The 15371-nt window shown below is 41.2% G+C and overlaps 1 protein-coding gene across 5 annotated transcripts in view; it reads left to right on the top strand.

The window, feature by feature from the left end:
• The window catches only part of MID1 (midline 1), a 388197-nt gene that overhangs the window by 356410 nt on the left and 16416 nt on the right, over positions 1-15371 (top strand). For all 5 annotated transcript variants that reach the window (XM_049873126.1, XM_049873123.1, XM_049873128.1 and 2 more), the window contains 2 exons: positions 343-470; positions 7263-7406. In XM_049873126.1, coding sequence (XP_049729083.1) covers positions 343-470; positions 7263-7406 — 272 coding nt within the window. The remainder of the gene's footprint in view (positions 1-342; positions 471-7262; positions 7407-15371) is intronic.

A 15371-nucleotide genomic window follows, 5' to 3' on the forward strand; every position in this document is an offset into this window, starting at 1 on the left:
GGGCAGGACCTGGGTCTGAAAGAAACCATTTTCCCAGACAGATGTGTGAAGAAATGCCTGGGGCAACGGGCTTCTCCAGAGTTAGATGGTGACCGGGCCAGGCTGTTAATACGCAGCAACATGAAATATGAATATTCGCTCGCCTCCAGGCGAATTTGTTTTCACCAGTAAAAAAGGAATGGAGCAAACCATTCTGTTGTTGTTCCAGTTTCTTTGCCTTTTTGTAAAAACTTGCAGTCATTTGTTTTGTCTTTGAACATGTTGTGCCCTGCCGAGATTCTTCTTAAGGCTCATGTGTAAAAACAGCACTATTTAATTTTTTTTTTTTTTTTGTGATTACAGAGTGTCCATGGCAACTGCTTCCTCCCAGGTTCTAATTCCTGAAATCAACCTCAATGATACATTTGATACCTTTGCCTTAGATTTTTCCCGAGAGAAGAAATTGTTAGAATGTCTGGATTACCTTACAGGTATTACCTTTTATGTTCTCTTTAATATTGTAAACATTAAGTGATACAAACACTTTGCCAAGAGATTAATTTTCTAAAAATCAGAGATACGGACTTTTGACTTAAGAATGGATACAAATATTGTCATAAATAGTCGCTGTACATTCTTTTTTCTTTTTTTTTTTTTAACCAAAACAACACAGCTCAAGACTCAATTGGGGACAGGAGTGAAACAAGAATCTTGATCATTAAAAATATGCCTAGCACCGTTTCCCTCAACTATCAGCATGGGGTGTCACAAATAATAGCTCCAATGACCATCAGGGTAGTGTGGGTATTTTCAGACCATGTTAACGAGGCATCTATATCAGTTAGGGTATTCCAGAGCAACAGAACCAATACAGTGTGTGTATGTTGTTGCTGTTAGTTGGGGTCGAATCAACTCCGACTCATAGTGACTCCATGCCCAGCAGAATGAAATGTTGCTGGGTCCTGAACTATCTTCACAGTCACTGGGATGCTTGAGTCCATTGTTGCGGCCACTGTATATTTTGAATGGCTTCCAAGCTAGGGTACTCATCTTCCAGCACTATATCAGGCAATGTTCTGTTGTGATCCCTAGGGTTTTCTTTGCCTGATTTTTGGAAGTAAATCGCCAGGCCTTTCTTCCTAGTCTGTCTTAGTCTGGAAGCTTCTCCAAAACCTGTCCACCATGTGTGACTCTACTGGTATTTGAAATACCAGTGGCATAGCTTCCAGCATCATAGCATCACACAAGCCACCACAGTATGACAAACCGACAGGTGGTGGACACACACGTGTGCATATAGATATAGATATACATTTACATATACATATACATTTACATATACATATACATAAAGAGAGACTGGTTTATTGATTGATTCTAAGGAATTAGCTCACACAATTCTAGAGCCTGGCAAGTTGGAAATATATAGGGCAGGTCAGCAGGCTGGAAATTCCAATAAGATTTCTGTGTCTTGTGGCAGGAGTCCTTCTCTAGGAAACCTCAGTTTTTGCTCTTAAGGCCTTCAGCTAATTGGATGAGGCCCACCCACGTTATCGAGAGAAATCACCTTTACTTAAAGTCAACTGTTTGTAAATGTTAATCACATCTACAAAATACCTCCACAGCAACATTGAGACTAGTGTTTGACCGAGCAACTGGGCACTGTAGCCTAGCTAAGTTGACGCATAAAATTAACCCTCACAGCATCTGCCTCACAGTGAGTCGGCAGAGAAAAAGTTGGCAGCTAACTTTGATTGAGCGTCTCCCCTTCTCCAGCCTTTTGTGTTTATGATGTCATTTAATCGCAGCACCGACTGGAGGTGAGTATTCCGCCCACCACCCACTGCCATCGAGTCTATTCCGACTCACCGCAACCCTGTAGGACAGAGTAGAGCTGCCCCATAGGGTTTCCAAGGCTGGACTCTTTACAGAAGCAGACTGCCACATCTTCCTCCCATGAAGCAACTGGTGGGTTTAAACTGCCAATTGCCAGTTAGCAGCTGAGTGCTTTAATGGCTGCGCCACCAGGGCCCCTTTGGAGGTAAGTATTATAATCCTCATTTTGCAAAGGAATGAGGTATTCTAACTTGGGTTTTTTTTTTTTTTTTTGGTTGGGAGGTCAGATAGCTAAAGAGTGGCAGAATTGGTGTTTGGTTCGTTCTGTACAGACTCCAAAGACCTCTGCTTTTTCCAGTAAAAGGCTAAATTCCATCTTGGAAATCCATGGCAAATGTAGCAGAAATCCCACTGGAAGTCGAGGTATCATGTTTCAACTCTGTGCTTTTTTTCATAGGCATTTTTTTGGTCAAGCTTAAAAAACAAAACCAACAACCAAAAGGAAAACCTCGTGCTACTCATATTCGTAACCCTGCTTCTAAACTTTTCTTTGCTTTCAACCTCTGAACCAAGGTCTGATGAGAACATTTGCTGGTCAAGTGCGGACTGTTTAGACGACATTGTTTGAGTTAGCCAAAAGCAACTGCTGCTTGTGACTTCAGGAAGGCACCATGTACACAGTGAAGTGAAATGTGCCCTGAGCTCAGGACATGCAGCCTGCAAGAAAACAACTTCTCTAACTTAGCACGTCAGCTTTTCAGCTCCAATTCGGGGTGTGCATGTTTTTAGAAGAGTGGTAGGGAAAGATGGAGCAAGAGAGAGGGAATGGCGTGTGATGTTTGTGTTTACAGTCTTTGGGTATTCAAGGAGCATGTACCCACAAGAGCAGAGTTTTTTTTTTCTTTGCAAGGACCTGCATTTCTGCATTTACAAGGAAGTCGAGTTGTCCCACAAACTTCTTTTATGTTCTGTAATTCTCTCTTTCAAACCATACCGCTCCTATTAAGGAAGAAAGAAATTGACTCAAAAAACATTTACTGAATTTGGTTTCAAATATTTATGAATATAATGCCCTCCTTTTTTAGCTTTTAACTCTGAGATTTATCTCAACCAACACTGTCTGTTAGAACTTTCTAGATCAATGGGTATATTGTGTATATCCACTGGCCAGTATGTTGGTGGCCACTAGCCACAAGGGACTATTGAGAACTTGAAAGTTGGCTAGTGAATTTTTACTTTGATTTCACTTCAATTTTTATTGAGATTTAAATAGCCCCATGTGCAAGGAGCTACTGTGTTGGACAGTGCACGTCTAGACTTTCCCACGCTGAGCTGTTTTTTACTATGGCATCCTGTTAAAAATCCCCTTTCTTCTTATACCATTTGGGAATGAGCTTGATCACAAGTAACAGTAAATCCAACTAGCAGTGATCAAATCCATCAAGGAATGTTCGTATCACAGAACCAGGAGAACAGAGGCAGGTGGTCCAGGGCTGGGCATCAGTTCGGTGATAACCTTAGACCCCAGGCTCTTTTTTGTTTTCTGCTCCACCATCTTAATTGTGCTGTCTTTTTGCCACATAATCGCAATGTAGCTATTCCACCTCTAAGCATCATACTGAAGTTCTAGGCAAAAAGAAAGGGGCTGAGGATGGACAAAAAACTCTGCCAGTCAAGTTTGTCCTTCTTTATCAGGAAAATAAAAAGTCTACTTCAAAGACCCACCTAGTAAACCTCCACTTGTGTCTCATAGGCCAGAACCATTCCGCAAGGTCACAGCCAAGTGCAGAGGAGACGGGAAAATTAAGTGTTTGGCTAAGGAGATGGCCATTTTGTATAAAATAAGCATCCCGTTGACAAGAATGTGTCCACTCAATTTCCCAATAATTTTTTAGTAGTATTTCAACAGTGGATGCCCATTCTAAGCTCCATGTGAATACAAAAGTGCTGATTAAAGGGAGAAATGTGAAATTTGTTTGCGTTGAATGTTATGTGTACACCATATATCATCCTGATGGCTGTTTATCCCAAAGTAAAGCCCATATGGGGTACCTGTTATTATGCCTTCTTAGCCGTCAACCCCAAAGAGAAATTTGGTCCATTTCTAGACATAACATGGATCGTGGCCATAACATACGATGCTTGACTGATATTGCCAAGTCCAAATAGTTTATCAGACATTTGTAAGCAGGAAATGAAGTGTTTGTAGAGTATTAGCCCACAGTTCCTCATGTTCTGTTGGAGAAAGAGGCAAGAAAATAACAGCTCTGGTCCCCATTCCATGGATATTGAAATTGGCAGCAGGCTGCTGCTGCCATTTACAGTAAATTGTATATTGACTTTTCAGGACAAAATCCATTGGGTTTGTAATCAAAACAGGGTGATTATGTTTAATGCCAGTTAGCCAGCCTGGTTGCAAAAACAAGATTTTTTTTTTCCCCTGTCATGACTCTTAAGTGGGATGTCAAGTTAATAACCCAGAGGGGTGACATTTTCTCCTTGATTCTGGCTACTGCCATGTGTCTCACAGTTATTTGCCTGTTTTGAACATAGGTTTTCTTCATATTTAATCAAATATTGTGATGCAGAAAAAGCAAGATCTTTCTTCAATGTTTGGTGGAGATGTGATTCAGTGAACTATTTAAACTATGGAAGAAGAAGGATTTCTTCACTGATCTCTGCAAGGTTGAGCCCACACCCACAGGGACCACCCAGACAACAATGAGCGCATTTTACAATGCAGCTGGGTCTCCCCATGGAAAGCATTTCCTGCTGGCGGAACTGGCTCATGCGCATCCAAGTTACACCACAGCATGCTCAATCTTGCATGTGGGGGCTTCGGGAGACAGATGTATAAATACATATTCCAGAAAGTTTCAGTGTATGTAAAAAAAATCGGTTGCCATTGAGCCGACTCCAACTCATGGCGGCCCCATGTGTGTCACAGTAGAACTGTGCTCTGTAGGGTTTTCAATGGCTGATTTTTCAGAAGGAGATCATCAGGCCTTTATTTCAAGACACCTCTGGGTGGACTTGAACCTCCCACCTTTTGGTTAGCAGCTGAGTGCCAACCAGGGACTCCCAGGGTTATGTGGAGCCCTTCTATTTTAAAGCAGAACTTAACGCAGTGCCTGCCACATTGTAGGGACTCAGTAATATCCATGGAATTCGATCGCTAATAGACAAAGCTGGGCTACTTGATTTAATACATCCAGGCCTAAAAGTTACTTGCTTCTTATAAGACTTGTCCTGGATATATCTTCAGGTGGCAAAGTGAAGAATATTAAAATAATCAGAGTTCTAAAGTTACCGTTTTCATAAGCTTGGTTCTCTCTTTGAATTTGTTTTGGACTCATGAATCCTGATCATAGTTTAGAACAGGGGAGACCTCTATAATTGTGTAAGCAAAACTTGATACTAGTCTATAGAAGGCAGATATCTTTCTCCTTTTGTAGTTAGGTACATGTACCGAAGAGTGAAACTAAAGGCCCTAGATTGGGAATTGGCAAACCTTTTCTGTAAAGGGTCAGATGCAGAATATTTTAGGCTTTGCAGGCCATTCGGTTGCAACTACTTAACTCTGCTTTTGCATAGACGATATGTAAACAAATGGTCATGACCATGTTCCAATAAAACTTTATTTACAAAAACAGGCAGTGGGCCATATTTGGCCCACAGGCCATAGTTTGCCAATCCCTACTCTAAAATATTATTGCCAGTGGAAAGCATTCATTGCCTTGCCTGTTCTTTTTCTTGCCCATAAACTCTTCTCACAAAACCAGTCACTGAAATCAATCAGTAGAAATCATTTTAAAATAATTATTTTGGTAGGATTTAGAATTTTTTTTTTAGTTTCTTTTTTTTATTTTTAAATTTTTATTGTGCTTTAATTGAAAGTTTACAGATCAAGCAGTCTCTCATACAAAAATTTATATACACTTTGCTATATATTATTTCTATATACTCCTAATTGTTCTCCCCCCAATGAGACAGCACACTCCTTCCCTCCACTCTCTGTTTTCATGTCCATTCAGCCAACTTCTGATCCCCTCTCCCCTCTCACCTCCCCTCCAGATATGAGATGCCAACAGAGTCTCATGTGTCTACTTGATCCAACAAGCTCATTCTTCACCAGGATTATTTTTCTACCCCATTGTCCAGTTCAATCCCTGTCTGAGAGTTGGTTTTGGGAATAGTTCCTGTCTTGGGCTGACAGAAGATCTGGGGACCATGACCACCAGGGTCCTTCTAGTCTCAGTCAGACCATTAAGTGTGGTCTTTTTACGAGAATTTGGGGTCTGCATCCCACTGCTCTCCTGCTCCCTCAGGGGTTCTCTGATGTATTCCCTGTTAGGGTAGTCATCGGTTGTAGCTGGGCACCATCTAGTTCTTCTGGTCTCAGGCTAATGTAGTCTCTGGTTTATGTGGCCCTTTCTGCCTCTTGGGCTCATAATTACCTTGTGTCTTTGGTGTTCTTCATTCTCCTTTGCTCCAGGTGGGTTGAGACCAGTCGATGCCTCTTAGATGGCCACTTGCTAGCATTTAAGACCCCAGACACCACTCTCCAAAGTGGGATGCAGAATAGAATTTAGACTTTTTCTCTGTTGGAGAATGTGTTAAGGAAATAAAACAGCAGCCTTCTCTAGGGATAAAATTAACCAAATGTCAAGGAATCGTGTTTTCCGTGGGGAGGAAAATATACTTCTTAGATATGATTGTTAATCACATTCTTCTTAATTTGAAATAACACCTTAAGTTGAGAAATGAGAAGAAACTAGGGCTGTACTAACGAGTTTTTCTTACAAGGCATCAAAACATCTACTGAAAGAAAACTTTCAATTATTGTCTTGTTTGCTATGAGATAACAAAGCATCAGTATTTTCCATTTAAACCCACTGCCATCGAGTCGATTCCAACCCATATGAATATATAACAATACCTGGCATCATGTAGATCAGGGATTGGTAAACTTTGGCTCATAGGCCAAACCCAGCCCTCTGCCTGTTTTTGTAAATAAAGTTTTATGGGAACCCAGGCATGCCCATTCATGTATGTATTGTCTATGCTGCTTTCACACTACAACAGCAGAGCTGAGTAGTTGCAACGGAGACCATATGCTGCAAAGTAAAATATTTGCCATCTGGCCCTTGGTTGAAAAAGTTTGCCAACAGCCAATGTATTTGAAACCGTGGTATGTTTACTTTTTGTTTCACGTGTTTTTCCATCATGTACAGGGAACCTCCTAAACCTCTGGCTAACAAAGCCAAGTCCATATTGGCTGACTGCAGCCACACTGCCTGTTAAAAGTCAAAGAGATTATCAGCTGACTAAATGTTGTTTGGATTGGGATCGCCATCTCTAGGACGGTAGTCCTGGTGGCCATAGTTAGAAAGGCCTGCTTTGACTATCCAACATCTCTGAACTGATGAGCATTCTTGACCCCACAGCTCCCAACCCTCCCACGATTCGAGAAGAGCTCTGCACAGCTTCGTACGATACCATCACCGTCCACTGGACCTCCGATGATGAGTTCAGTGTGGTCTCCTACGAGCTCCAGTACACCATCTTCACCGGACAAGCCAATGTTGTTAGTGAGTATCGCACCACCTCTATTTCTGTCTTTGGTGCTGGTTTTCAGAAAGACTGCATTCTGGAGTTTAAACATCAAAGGAAGACAAAGAAGGAAAGAGGATGCAATATTTATTGGCTTCATTGTCTTTCACTTCTACTACACTTGTAAAAATAGCTGGCCAAGCATCCATGAAAACTAATGACTTCTGGTAAACCACGTGGATGAATCTTGCATATTGTTAAGGGAGAGAAGCAGGAAACAAAGGACTATCTGCAGTATGAGTCCATTTATAAAAGTTTCAAAAACTTAGTGATAAACTACTTTGTGTTAAAACTATTTTTAAAAGTAAGGAAATGCTTACCTCCAGGATGGGAGGGAAGTGGCGCCATTGGGAAGAAATACATGGGGGCCTAGAGTGAAGTTAACGACAATTTCTGAGTGAGATTGACATGCTTTAGTAATTATACCATACATTTAGTTTATATACTTTTCTGTAAGTGCGTTATTTCACAATAAAAAAGTATTTAATAAAAAAAAAATAGCCAAAGAACACCACATACCTGATGTCATTCCGAGGAAAAGCAGGAGCCTTCACTGGAAGTGTTAGTAATTAGCAATTCTTCCCTACCTAGGAAGAATTCCAGGCCATGCCTGAAACATAGAGGGTGTGCATGAGGCCGGTTTGATGCTGGGTATCAAGGACAATTTTATGATAGCAAATAGCAGCAGTAGCCGGCCAGAGAGATGATAATAGAGGAAGTACTCCCCACGTCAAGGAGTTATTTCAGTTGAGTTGAGCAAATTGCAAAGGACCAGAAGAAATAGCCTTTTCAAGAAATAGCCTTTTCAGGGGAGCAAGTTGAAACTTCTTTAGCAATGAAAAATAAATATGCCAAAGGGGAAAGCAGCAGTCACTTGCAACAAAGAGATGTTTTAAATAAATTCTTATCAAATGAATATGCTTTTATTATATAAACCTTTTTCTCTTCCCTACAGTATACCTTCCTACCAGTACCTGTGCCAGCTGTTATTGAGGCAGTGCCAGGTCATTGCCACCCCATGTGTGTCAGAGTAGAACTGTGCTCCACTGGGTTTTCGATGGCTGATTTTTTGGAAGTAGATCACCAGGCCTTTCTTCTGAGGCAACTCTGGGTGGACTCGAATTTTGAACCTTTCAATTAGTAGCTGAATGCATTAACCATTTGCACCATCCACAGATTTCCTAGTACAAGTAATTCTGAGGTATATGATACTTAAAATAGAAATGTGATTTGGAATTAATAAGGCAGAAAGATCCCTGCTTCTAAGTGACTAAGTTATAAATGACCCCATGCACACCAATGGCTCCTGTCACCTTCCTTATATCACCTTTTCCAAGTTTCCCAACCACAGCCCTCTCATTTTCACCCCCTAATTTGTCTTCTTTGGAAGTTGTTATTAAAAACTTGGCTTTTTCCAAGAATGTGTAATTTTGGAGTGAAAGGGGAAGAAGCCATGAAACACCAAAAACAGCTTTGGTGAGTTACCCGAGTAGGTAAGGAAGACAGTGAGGGCAAGAATGGTGGGTGGAATAAAACGATCTCGAGGGTGGGGTGGTAGGGTTAAACTAAGTCTTGAAAGATGAGTGGTTGTGTATCAACCAGGTAAGGGTATCCCAGACAACTCCATCATTATAAACAAACCTACAGAGACATAAAATGGTGAGACATATTGGGGAATGCCATCTAATTAATCATGGCAGGGTCGTCGAGTGAGGAAGGAAATTCAGTGAGGGATGAAGATAGAGAAATAGAACCAAGACTCGAATTCATGTCAGTTTGGCTCCCAAATGCGTGTTCTTAATCCCCAGTCACTAATCCTCAGTCACAGGCAACAGCTAGGTCATGGAACACACCCAGGCCACATGGTGTTTGGGTTTTTACCCTGCACACTTAGGAGGCATGCAGTGCCATACCATGATTCCATGTGCAGTTAGAAAGTAGGCTCCAGCAGCACTGTGGAGGGTAGAGCGGAACACAGCAAGACCAGAAACACAGACTTCGGTTAGGAGACTCATGGAAATTCACATAAACAGAAAATATCCAGGACCTGAAAGTGGCATTAGCAGGGGGCATGTAAGAGAAGACCATTCCAGAAAGGCTTTGGCTCACATTCCCAGGAAACACCATCACTGACCTCCAATATTTGGAGTGTTTCAATGGGCAAGTCTGAGAAATGCTGGTACGGCAACAGTTAGGCATCGTTTCTGCTCTCCTTTTAGGATTTTGAATTCTTCTGGTGTCATTTCTCATCCTGGGTTCTATATGCTCTGCTATCGTGGGTTGTGTATTAAGTTAAGGTCTCACTATTTAGAATGTAATTGTGATGAGGATATGCAAATCATGATGAAGTACTTTTCTTTTTTTAAGTATTACAGGGACATAAATGTACAGAGTGATGATTATATCTTTCTCCATATCCATCAGCCACCCAAGATACTCTATTTATAGACAAGGATACATACACACACTGGTACATTTTTAGTTCTTCACCTTAGACTTTTTTCACTAAATAATATATCTGTGACATCATTCCATTTCAGCACATATAAAGAGTTGCCTGGTTCTTTTTTAAGGCAGTATAGTATCCTATTACGAAAATGTGCCCTGATTTATTTAACCCATTTTTTCTTGATATTTCACTTGTTTCTAATCTTTTGTTATTATAAACAATGTTGCAGCGAATACCCTTGAGCATCTCTCCTTTCTCACGTGGGGAATTATATCTGTCACATAATCCCTTGAGGTGGAATTGCTAGGTCAAAGATTGTTGCATTTTAATTTTGGCTGACATTGCCAAATTGCCCTTCGGAGAGGTTAAATATGACTTTCCAGCTGTATGAGCTTATGTTTCACTGTTCTTTGATGCATATACCATCAATTTAACGTGGAATTAAAGTCCAGTAAGATTTCCAAACCTTGAATACACTTCACTATAAAGCCAAAATAGAAATGATTCTATAGTCATTAACGTAATAGTAAATAGTTACCCTTCATTCAAGCAGTGATTTTCAACCAGAGGCAATTCTGCCCCCCAGGAGACATTTGAAAATGTCAGGAGACATTTTTGTTGTCACAACTGGGTCAGTTGTGCTACTGGCATCTAGTGGGTAGAGGTCAGAGATGCTGCTTAATAACCCTACAATGTACAGGCCACCTAGGCCCCCACAGCAAAGAATGATCTGGCCCACAATGTCAGTAGACACCCTAACTTAGAGCAAGGGAAAGAAATAGCACCTACAGGATTACATTCTAAACAGTGAGACCATAGCTTAACACACTAACCCACAAGCCACTCTATTATACAGCATCGAACGGAAAACACCACAAGAAGAAGAAAATATTGTTAATTTCCTTTTGCCGTAAGGAATTACTCTCTCAATGTTTTGAAATGAACAGTGGTAGCATATGGGGTGAATGGAATCGGGAATTACATCAATCATGACCACTTGAAGAAAGATGAAATTTAAAAGATGGTCAGAAATCCCAAGGCAATTTGAGGAAAGGAGGGCATGAATGTGTGAGAACAGGAAGAATATTGAGGCGTGATTTGTTGCAAAGGGTGTCCTGTGTTCAGTGAGTGTTGTGTCAGATTCAAAAAACACTTAGAGAAGTTTCTCTGAAAACACAGAGACGAAAAGAATCAATGTCTACTAATAACTGAATAGTCTAACTACAAAAAGAAAACATTTGGAGTCTTTTTGTATCTAAAGGGTGGCTCTTGGCTCATGTGAGGAATGTTACGTTTCTCTGAGATTATTTTATTTTTGCTTGATCCAGAAAAGATGACATATTGGTTCTCTATTGCTATGTAACAAATTTATCAAAACTGAGTGGCTTAAAGCAACTCTCATATATTTTACTTATTTTCTTTTATTGTGCTTTAGGTGAAAGTTTACAGAGCAAATTAGTTTCTCATTAAGCAATTAATACACAAATTGTTTTGTAACGTTGGTTGCCAACCCCGCAACGTGTAAACATTCTCCCCTTCTCCACCCGAGTTCCCTGTTTCCATTCATCCAGTTTTCCTGTCCCTTCCTGCCCTCTCATCCTTGCTTTTGGGCTGGTGTGCACATTTCATCTCGTATACATGATTGAACTACGAAGTACGTTCCTCATATGTGTTGTTGTTTGCCCCATAGACCCGTCTAATCTTTGGATGAAGGGTGAACCTCAGGAGTGACTTAAAGAGGGTATAGAGGTAAGAGACTTGAGGCTAGAGAGACTATCTGTTGCTGGCTTTGAAAAGTCAAGCTGCCATGAATTCCGTAACCAAGATAAAGTAAATTCTGCCAACAACCTGAAGGAACTTGGAAGTAGATGAGTTAAGAGTGTCCAGGGCCCATACTCTTGGGATTTCTCCAGTGTCTGTCAGACCAGCAAGTCTGGTCTTTTTTGTGTGTGTGTGTGAGTTTGAATTTTGTTCTACATTTTTCTCCTGCTCTGTCCGGGACCTTCTATTGTGAATCCTGTCAGAGCAGTCCGTGGTGGTAGCCGGGCACCGTCTAGTTGTTCTGGGAAAACAACACTCATTATTTATTATTTCACAGTTTCCATGGATCAGGAATCTGGACATGGCTTAGCTGGGTTCTCTGCTCAGGGCCTGACAAGCTGAAATCAAGGTGTTGGCTGAGCCACACTGTCATCTTGAGGCTCAACTGGGGAAGAATCCACTTCCAAGTTCCTTCAGGTTGTTGGCAGAATTTTTTTTATCTTCCTTACGGAATTCATGGCAGCTTGCTTTTTCAAAGCCAGCAACAGATAGTCTCTGCAGCCTCAAGTCTCTCACCTCGATACCCTCTTTAAAGGGCTTGCTTGATTAGGTCAGACCCACTCTAGATAATCTTCCTGTTGATAACAGAAAGGCAACTGATTAGGACCATTAATTATATCTGCAAAATCCCTTCAGCTTTGATATATAATGTAACATAATCACTTGTGCCCTTTGACATAGTCTATTGGTTAACAGCCGGTCACAAAGTCATAGATATCAGGAAGTAGGAATCATGGAGGCCACTCTAGGGTGTGTCCATTGCAGATGGTTACGTCTCTCCTGAAATTTCTTGAATCAAATTACCATGAGTGTTTGGACAGTACCACAGAACATAAGTACCATATACCACACCCGTTGCCTTCGAGTGTATTCTGACTCATAGCGACCCTATAGGACAGAGTAAGAACTGCCCCCTAGGATTTCTAAGGGTCGACTGGTGGATTTGAACCACTGACCTTTTGGTTAGCAGCTGAGCTCCTAACCACTGCACCACCAGGGCCCTAGCATATACCAGTCAATATTTATTATGGGTTCATCTGGAGTTAGCTGGGGGTCAACTGGGAGGTCTCGCTGATCTTGGTTAGGCTCACTCACAGTCAGGTTGATGGCTGGTGCAACTTGACTGCTGCACGACTCTCTCAGCCTCCTGTAGACTAGCTCAGCTTGTTCTCCTGGTGATTGCAGAGGTGAACATGGAAGGGCCAACTCAATTGCACAGTCACTTTTCGGGCCTTGTCTGTGACATGTTACCTAACATTCCATTGGCCAAAACAAGTCCCCTGGCTGAGCCCAGAGTCAAAGTGAGAGGGCCTACAGAGTTACATGGCAAAGGGTATGGATAATAGGAGGCGTGAGGAATTGGGGCCACGATCATAATCTACCTTAGAGCCCTAACTCAATACCAGAGCTTCCCTCCATCCTCGAAATGAATGGACGATATCTATTGCTTAAAACTTAGGGTTTCCCAGTTGGCTAAACTGTGACTGACTTCACTTTCATGCTGTTGGCGTGGAGGACAATAACGAAATAAGACACAGACATGGAATAGATGCAAAAAGGCCACACCTAGAGAAATTCAACAAAAGCAAAACAACTGGGCATAATGAATCCACCATAGCTCTATGTTGGGTGATTCTAGAGAAGGCATTCTGTCCCTGGAAATTGGTTCCCAAAAGAAACTAAATGCAAGTGGCTCACTGACACTGATGGACCTGCCTCATTTATCACACAAATGCTGAAAAGACCTGTTCTCCCCCAAGACCGGATGGAAAAGAGTGAAACTGCAATGCTGGTCAAATGGGGTGGGGGGGGCGTTTATCGGTTTCCTTAGAATCGGAATTTAGTCGTCTCTTTACCGCCATTATACCAATATAGTGAAGTCCCGATACTTATGGAAATAAATCGCAACAATGAAAGAGCAAATTCAGAGAAAAAAAGCTAACCTTTTCAAATGATTTTTTTTCTTAAATATAATATACATTTGTAGTGATTGAGGGACACTTGGATTTGAATCCTAACTTTGGAACTCACTAGCTCTGTAATGTTGGGCAAATTATTTAACCTCCTTTGAATCTATAAGAAGGGATGATATTTGAACCTCAGATGGTTGAGATAATGAAGGTAAAGGCCTAGCATTCTGTTCCCACAGTGGTAGCGCAGAGGTAGTCAAAGCTATCATTCCTACAAAAACAGAAACCGTACTTACCTTTTATTGTATTTTTTTAAAAGCTGATTTTTCATGCTACGATAATAAAGGTTCATCATGCAACTTGCCACAATTACCTACATGCTAGTATTTCACACCATCTCACGCGGAAAGTCTTCCTTTAATGTTGTAACTTCATCCATCCTATGATTTGGGGGAGTATCCTTTGCAGATGTTACCTTGAACGACAGATCTAATTATAACACTCTACTGCAAGTTAGAAGATATAATACTCAAAAAACTGTCTTGGCTTGAACTGTGTCCCCCCAAAATATGTGTCCACTTGGTTAGGCCATGCTTCTCAGTATTGTGTGGTTATCCTCTGTTTTGTGATTGTAATTTTATGTTAAAGAGGATTACGGTGGATTGTAACACCACTCTTAGCCAGGTCACATCACTGATCCAATGTAAAGGGAGTTTCCCTGGGGTGTGACCTGTACCACCTTTTACCTCTCAAGAGATAAAAAGTAAAGGGAAGCAAGCAGAGAATTGGGGACCTCATACGACCAAGAAAGCCGCACCAGGAGCAGAGCACGTCCTTTGGACCCGGGGTTCCTGTGCAGAGAAGCTCCTAGTTTGGGGGAAGATTGATGAGAAGGACTGTCTCCAGAGCCAACAGAGAGAGAAAGCCTTCCCCCGGAGCTTACACCCTGAATTTGGACTTTTAGCCTACTTCACCGTGATGGACTAAACTGTTGGTTAAAGCCATCCACTTGTGGTATCTCTGTTATAGCAGCACTAGGTGACTAAGACAGTGACCGTAGCTCCTTATGACACTGGGGAATCTTTTACTGTCCCTAGAAGTCTTAGTTGCCTAGTGCTGCTGTAACAAAAAATGGTATAAGTGGGTGGCTTTAAAGAGTAGAAATTTATTGTGCCACAGTTCTGTAGGCTAAAAGTCCAAATCAGGGTCTCAGCCATGTCCGTTCCTTCTGTGGGCCATTCTCCTAGGATATGACAGATAACAGGTCCTCACATGGCACATTTCCCCCGGTCTCCCCGTGGGTCTCTGTGTCTATTCCGCTTCTTTTATAAGACACCACTCAGAAGGGATTAGGTTTAGGACTCACCCTAGTCTCCTAAGGTCCTCATTAACATAACAGAGGAAAACCCCTATTTCCAAACAGGGTCATATTTTCAAGTACAGGGATCAGGACTTCCACATAACTTTTGGGGGGACACAATTCAAACCATAACACTAGATTCCTCTATTTGTCATAGTAACTTGTAGTTAATTCCCTTCAATAGGGTTTCGTGAAGGAGAATTAGATAATACTTGTGGAACTTTTTAATCTCATGAAAAGGCTATCACTAATCTAATGCATAATTCAAAAGCAAAATGAATGACATTGTTAATTTTTATTAATAGAATTATGTTAATGAATTGCTTATTAATAAATTGATACGTACTTAATGTTCAAAAACGACTTTAAATGCCTCACGTAAAATCTTAAGTTGAGGCCTTTT

This window comes from Elephas maximus, chromosome X (assembly GCF_024166365.1).
Source record: "Elephas maximus indicus isolate mEleMax1 chromosome X, mEleMax1 primary haplotype, whole genome shotgun sequence".
NCBI lineage: Eukaryota > Metazoa > Chordata > Mammalia > Proboscidea > Elephantidae > Elephas > Elephas maximus.